This window comes from Hordeum vulgare, chromosome 4H, assembly GCF_904849725.1.
Source record: "Hordeum vulgare subsp. vulgare chromosome 4H, MorexV3_pseudomolecules_assembly, whole genome shotgun sequence".
Classification (NCBI taxonomy): Eukaryota; Viridiplantae; Streptophyta; class Magnoliopsida; order Poales; family Poaceae; genus Hordeum; species Hordeum vulgare.
This window is the reverse complement of record NC_058521.1, coordinates 596,303,017-596,310,538: the sequence shown is the minus strand read 5'-3', so window position 1 is coordinate 596,310,538 and position 7,522 is coordinate 596,303,017. Positions and strand designations below refer to the sequence as shown.

Sequence of the window (7,522 nt, the reverse complement as noted above, 5' to 3'; positions counted from 1 at the left end):
GCAAGCACATTCTGGCTTGTGTAGTGAGTCCTCCCCCTGTATGTTGCAGACTGTGACCTAGGAACTCTGGCAGTGACATGAGTAGCATCTATTGCCCCAATGCAATCCCGAAAATGGCATCACAAGCATGTGTTTAGTGCTCAACTTGAACAATACAAGCATACCAAGACATGAAAAGTGTATATTGTCAATGCTCACCTTGAAGTATGGATACCATCTTGGGCTTCCTCGAATCTTAGGTGGAGTCTGGCCAAATGGTCTCCTGATCATCTCTCCTCTAAGCTCCCCAACAGCAAAAAGCACCTGCTTGAAGTACCTGGAGATGGTCTCCATTGATCTCTTGAACGTGTTGGAATGACCATGATCCTCTGGTTATGGCCAAGAACATGGAGGAACATTGCCACTTGCTCTTCCACACAGTTGTTGATGTTACCTTGTAGCAGCCCCCTGATCCTGAAGGTCTCGACAAGCCTGGCAAATGGTGCTCTTTTCATTCGAAGCATCCAGACAGCCTCAACGTCATTGCAGTTATAGATGTAGTTCAGATTTTGGATCCTCTCCTGATCTCGGATAAACATTGGACCATAGCGGATCAAAGGTCTCCCAACACGACGAACTGCTGATCCATGCTTGAATCACACTTATAAGTGTTGCTGCCTGAAATACCAGACTCATCCGTGCGTCCATAACCTAGTCGACATCGACGGTTCGTTCAGTGAAAAATTATCCTACACCTTGCCTAACGGCCTAACCACCGACCTAAGAAAGGGGGGAGGGGGTGCTGCTTATCGGCATCGGAGACGAGGACGACGTAGGGGGAGCCATGGCCAACAACAAGGGGAGCACCAGATCCGTCGCAAACGCCGCCGTCTTTTCCACCGCCGCCGCCTCCTCTAGTGCAGATCTAAAATCGCAGCCGCCGCCGGCGGTGAGGCAGTAGGGAAAAAAGTGGCTATGGGTGAGTGAGTAGAAAGGGGGGTGCGGCTAATTTGGCACCGGGACGACGCGCCAGATTTCCCATCTCCCGCCACCCCCCTCGCCCTCGCGTCGCACCCGCTCGTGCGACCTCACGCCGCACTCAACCTGGCTCGCGATAAAGTGTCGATCCAAGCATTTCCAGCGAGCCACGCTCTGGGCTGCTTTGACATGCGTGCGATGCAGGCCCAGCAGTGAAACCAGGCAACCAAATAGGTCTCTTCCTTCCCACGCGGGTTTGGTTGGGTTCAATGTGGAGAACCAAACGGGCCCTAAAATGAAGCAGATGTTTGGCTTGGGCCACCACACTAGAATGCAAATGCAAAATGCAAAAGAATGCAAATGCAAAAGGCCAACACGGAGGCGGAGGCCTGCATGCACGCCGGCATGTTCCTCCTCCTTGTCCTCTCCCTTGGCGCCAAACAACCAAGACAACAGAATGGAAGCTCCCTCCGATCGAGCACATCACAACGCATTTCTTTCTTCAATCGTCCGGCACTCATCCTCTACTCCCCATGGACACCGACGGCCCCGACGGCTGGGTCTGGGTGCGCCGGCCGGCGGAGGAGGGAGCGCGAGCGCGGCGGCCATGGACGGCCGACGAGGAGGAGCGGCCGCTCAAGGTGGCGTTCTCGTCGCCGGCCGAGTACTTCACGGACGCGGCGCCGATCGGCAACGGCAGCCTCGGCGCCATGGTTTGGGGCGGGGTCTCCTCCGACAAGCTCCAGCTTAACCGTCCGTGAATTCACTAACCACTTTTTATCTTCATTCATTCATGAAACGAAGCTGTTATTGTGTCAGTTCAGAATTGTAGATCAAGGGTGCCTTCTCTTTTCTGAAAAATACGTATCAAACTGAGTATGAAACGCATGAATTAGATTTACGTTTGGCATATTGCTCGCGCCCCTGCCAGGACGCCCACCACATGTTCGACAAAATGCACCCGGTGCTGCGCGGTTTGTGCGGCGTCACCGCATAACTCACTCGCCTTAACGTCATGAAGTTCAATTCGGCTACGCCATGATTCGATGTTCTAAAGATGGGGTACATAAGTGATATGCTCCATTCTTGCTCCTGCCAGATGATACACTATGGACCGGCGTGCCAGGGAACTACACCGACCCAAAGGCGCCGGGTGTTCTTGCAGAGGTGAGGGGATTGGTCGACCAAGGAAGGTTCGCCGACGCCACGGCTTCAGCCAAGGGCCTTTTCGGTGGACTGTCTGAGGTATGTTGCATTCAGTTATGCCTTTTTAAATATGTATACAATTCTTTGCTTGGTGAATACAGTATTGCAATGCATCTGAACTACCGTATGAAACTGATGATATTGCTCATGATACACGCCCAGATTTATACTGCTTTGTTCATACATTGATTCTTTTTCTGAAGGTATACCAACCTCTTGGTGAATTGAATATCGAGTTCAGCACCTCGGAACAGGTGTATGATTCATACAAAAGAGAGCTTGATCTACATACGGCGACTGCTCTGGTCACATACAACATTGGGGGAGTGCAGTACACTAGAGAGCACTTCTGCTCGAATCCGCATCAAGCCATTGTCACCAGGTTCTCAGCAAGCACACCAGGCCATGTCTCCTGCACACTGTCGTTAAGCAGCCAGTTAAACCACAGCGTCACAGTAATCAATGAAAACGAGATGATCATGGAAGGCATATGTCCAGGTCAGAGGCCTGGGATGAGAGAAAACGGCGGCGATAATGTAACTGGCATTAGGTTTACAGCTGCTCTGGGTTTGCAGATGGGTGGGAGCGCGGCAAAATCAACAGTGCTGAATGACCAAAAGTTGAGGCTTGACAGTGCAGATTGGGTTGTTTTCGTTGTTGCGGCAGCATCCTCATTCTATGGGCCACATGTTAATCCTGCAGACTCTAAATTAGATCCCACATCACTAGCTCTCAGTATGCTGAACCACAGCAGGAACTTCACATTTGATCAACTTAAAGCAGCCCATTTGGATGATTATCAGAGCCTTTTTAACCGCGTGACCTTGCAACTTTCACAAGGATCGAACGACGCATGCACTTCGGTGACTCGAACAGATATACAAGAACAAGTTGCTGAAGACATCAGGACATCAGCAGATAGGGTGAAGAGTTTTAGTAGTGATGAGGATCCTTCGCTGGTTGAACTCTTATTTCAGTATGGCCGCTATCTCCTCATTTCCTGCTCTCGGCCTGGAACTCAGGTTTCTAATCTGCAAGGAATCTGGAGCCAAGATATTGCACCTGAGTGGGAGTAAGATCTTTCTGTACCTTACTAGTTATCTTTTGCTTCATTCTTTTATTTTTTTTATCTTAGTTTTCTAACCATATTTTTTGGTCGATATTAACTCAATATGTTGAACACTTAACCTGCTCTGCTTTTCAGTGCAGCTCCCCATCTGAATATAAATCTACAGATGAATTACTGGCCAGCACTTCCTTGCAACCTTAGTGAATGCCAAGAACCATTATTTGATTTCCTAGGATCGCTTGCGGTTAACGGGACTAAAACAGCAAAAGTAAGTTCTGGTTCTGATTACCCGGGTTTGGAGCTAATGGAACATGTTCAACAAATTGTCAGTTATTGCAACTTGTGCCTCAGTCATGAAAGGAAAGATAAGTCACATAATTACCAAACTCCATACCTCTATTGGAAAATGGTAGTGAATTGTGACACAAAGTGTTAAGTTAGTCTAAATGTATATGTCATATTGCAAATATCTTTCCTCTGTATTTTGGAGTTTGGACCATGCTGCAGTAAAATCTGGTAGTGCAGTTCCTTCCAAACTAATCAGTGCCATCCATCCCATTTTCTAGCAACACTGAAGTTAAATTTCAGAAGCCTGATTCTTCTGGCCTACTTATTGTGTGGAACTATGTGACTGTGACAGGTCAATTACCAAGCAGGTGGATGGGTAACACATCATGTGTCGGATATATGGGCAAAATCATCGGCGTTTCTTAAGAATCCAAAGCATGCTGTGTGGCCTATGGGAGGGGCCTGGCTTTGCACACACCTGTGGGAGCATTACCAGTTTTCACTGGACAAAGTAAGCATCAAATCGTTGTACTACTTTCTTATTTCAGTTCATTCTCCAACGATATCGTCTTACTATATCTGACTTCACAAGCTCCGCAAGGATAATTTCTGGATCCAAACTCCCATCTTGTAAGAAAGTTAAGGTGCCCCAAACTCAAAGAAAAACTGATCTGAGTATTTGCAATCCTTGTCAGACATACAGAATTAGAACATCCAATATTCTTCAAACTTTTTCACAAAATAGTTATTTGGTGGTTCGAAGGTGTGAAATATTTACTCTCCTGTAAGATATTTTTCAGGACTTTTTGGAAAACACAGCATATCCATTGCTGGAAGGCTGTGCCAACTTTCTGGTTGACTGGTTGATTGAAGGACCCGGAGGTTATCTGGAAACCAATCCCTCAACATCTCCGGAGCATGCTTTCGTAGCTCCTGATGGTAAGCCAGCAAGCGTGAGTTACTCGACAACAATGGACGTCTCGATCATCCGGGAGGTTTTCCTTGCAGTCCTTTCATCTGCGGAGGTAATTAAGAGACAATCACTTGTAGCAACTAATTTTTAGCACCATGGGGTAATAGCACATGTATATACTGTAATCGGTTGATCGTGTAGCTTTTGGGTAAAGCTGATATTGATTTGGTTGAGAGAATCAAGAAAGCACTCCCAAGACTTCCTCCCATACAAATTGCAAGAGATCGTACCGTCATGGAGTGGGTAGGTGCTCGAAATACTAAGCTGCCCTTTTGTTTTTCATTTTTAACGTACTCTGTGTTGTAGAATGATTTGTCATACGTGTTAATGCAGGCGCTAGATTTCAAGGACCCAGAAGTCCAGCATAGGCACCTGTCGCATCTCTTTGGACTTTACCCTGGACACACTATATCCATGGATAATGACCCTGAAATTTGTGAAGCTGTTGCCAATAGCCTTTATAAAAGAGGTTGGCTCAGCTCAAAAGATGGACACATTTGACTAGTACAGTATTTGACACATTTAACTAATTTATCTCTTCTCTCCCTTTTGCTTCAGGTGAAGATGGCCCCGGATGGTCAACTACATGGAAAATGGCCCTGTGGGCGCGTCTTCTGGACAGTGAAAATGCATACAGAATGGTTCTAAAGCTGATCACCCTGGTTCCTCCTGGTGGTAAGGTTGCGTTTGAAGGAGGGCTGTACAGCAACCTGTGGACAGCACACCCGCCATTCCAAATCGACGCAAACTTCGGGTACGTCGACCTCCCAACTCCTCACCATGGCATCTGATTCTTCAGAAACTGAAGAAGCATTTCTGATCCTGCTCTTTCTGACAGATTTGCAGCTGCCATTGCTGAGATGTTGATCCAGAGCACACAGAGTGACCTGTACTTGCTCCCCGCTCTGCCGCGTGATAAGTGGCCCTCAGGCAGCGTCAAAGGGCTGAAGGCCCGTGGCGATGTTACCGTCGACATCCGCTGGAAGGAAGGGGAGCTTCATGAAGCAGTGCTATGGTCATCAAATAATCAGAATTCAGTCGCAAGGCTGCATTACGGCAAAGAGGTTGCCGCCCTGACGCTTCGTCATGGTATCTTTTACAAGTTTGGTAGTGGATTGCGATGTCTGGAGACATGGCCACTCTCCAGATGAATGCCCCGTCCATGCATTTTATTTACTCCCTCCGTTTCTAATTATAGATGTTATAGATATTTCAATATGGACTACATACGGATTAAAATGAGCGAATGTATACACTAAAACACGTCTAGATGCATAAGAATCTGAGAAAATAGAGAAAAGCTGAAACATTTTATATTTAGGAACGGAGGGAGCATATTGGATATCTGCTACTGCTGCTGCTCCTTCTTCAGCTTTTATTTATATTTTTCCAGGAACCAATGTTAGAATTAGTTGAAGATTGTTAGGATGTGATATATCACACCACAAAGAGTTGTAATGAGAATATGAAATGGGGAGTTTCTTAAGTGACTAATTATTTTCTTCAATTTCAAGGTTTGTTTAATAATCTCAAGATTTTAGGAAAAAGTATTTGAGAGTCAAGTCTTCCCAACTTGAACCGCCCAAATCTGAGCCAAGAGGACTTGAGCTCGGATCCGACGGTCCGTTAGTAAAAAAAGTGAGCGTGTTAGCAAGAGTGTTTCTTTCTTTTATTTTTTCCCTTTTTATCCGTGGCCTGGGTTCCAGTCAAAATATACCCTTGTCCCTCGATCTGGGCTCTAGGCTCTCCGCCGTAGCTAAGAATGGTCTATGTTATGTTACGTATATTTTGAGATCCATAGCTGGGAACAATCTATGTTATGTTATGTACTCCCTCCGTTTCTTTTTTAGAAAATGAGGATGACCCACAATCTTTGTATTTGGAAGATGCATGCAATCATTTTATTGATTATTTTTAATAACCTTACAAAGTAGTACAACAATATGTCTAAATCCGTCATCTTGATAACATCTGCCGGTGCTTCTATCCATATGATGAAGGGATGCAAACTGGGTCAAATACCCAGACCCCTCACCTAAACCTAACATCTAAAGCCGGAGGCCCCGACCGAGCTACATACCGGGTCCGGGGCACAAACCGATCTGGCGCACTCACATGTGTCGCCGTCATCATCTTTCACCGGTTCATCTCCAGAGCAGATTAAGGTGTCAGCCTTGGCGGGTGCCTCCGCCATCGACGCCACCATGATGTCAAACGACGATCTCCACCTACGCGAGTCCATCTCCAAGCAGCGGACACGGATCCATGCTAGGATAGGGTCGCACAACCGTCGTCACCCACCACCCACAAGCGCCACCCAGCCCCAAGGTCCTCAAAGCGACGCGGACGTAATTTGAACTGCATACGGATGTATATAGACATTATTTTAAGTGTAGATTTATTCATTTTGTTTCGTATGTAGTTTTTTTTTTTGAAATTTTTAAAAAAACTTATATTTAAGAACGAAATGAGTACGTTGTAGCCACTGCAACCTTGAATTTGCAGGCAAATGAAGTACGTATGCACGACACCGATCGAATCAGCGGCAAATCGCTCGATACAACATGTTCTGCTTGTGCTGCTGCTTTTGCGCCGTATCTCATATGTAACAAGCAACACAGAAACCCCAAATCAGACATATGTAATGGAATAAAAAACCAGCCTCACAGGCTAACAACATCTACACGTCAGGTTATCCTATACACATTTCTAAATGGTTATTCTCACTAACTCCAATTCTCTCAACATGCAGCCATCCACATCACCAAATGTGCCACATCAGCATCCACAAACATTATTGTGTAGCACATGCATACCCCAACCAGTAATGCTACACGTACGGAGTTTTTACAAAAGATTTACAGATTGCTTATCACTGATTGACCGGAAATTGATTAAGGCACACGGGCCCACCGTTAAAATTCAGGGCCAATTAAAAGAGCTTACAGTACCCAGCCCGTAAAATCCTGTAGAATGTGTCCGTATGTTAAGCATTATTGTACCCCAACTTACTCCAATGGTCCAGCGTA

At 46.1% G+C, this 7,522-nt stretch overlaps 1 protein-coding gene across 1 annotated transcript; it reads left to right on the top strand.

The window, feature by feature from the left end:
• The first annotated feature begins 1,320 nt into the window (after nt 1-1,320).
• Nucleotides 1,321-6,000, top strand: LOC123449899 (alpha-L-fucosidase 2-like). The gene is made up of 10 exons (XM_045127263.1): nt 1,321-1,710; nt 2,057-2,202; nt 2,367-3,235; nt 3,368-3,500; nt 3,873-4,031; nt 4,321-4,545; nt 4,635-4,736; nt 4,827-4,962; nt 5,052-5,247; nt 5,332-6,000. The coding sequence occupies exons 1-10, from the start codon at nt 1,491-1,493 to the stop codon at nt 5,642-5,644; spliced, it is 2,499 nt and encodes an 832-aa protein (XP_044983198.1). The 5' UTR covers nt 1,321-1,490; the 3' UTR covers nt 5,645-6,000.
• Nucleotides 6,001-7,522: the final 1,522 nt, after the last annotated feature.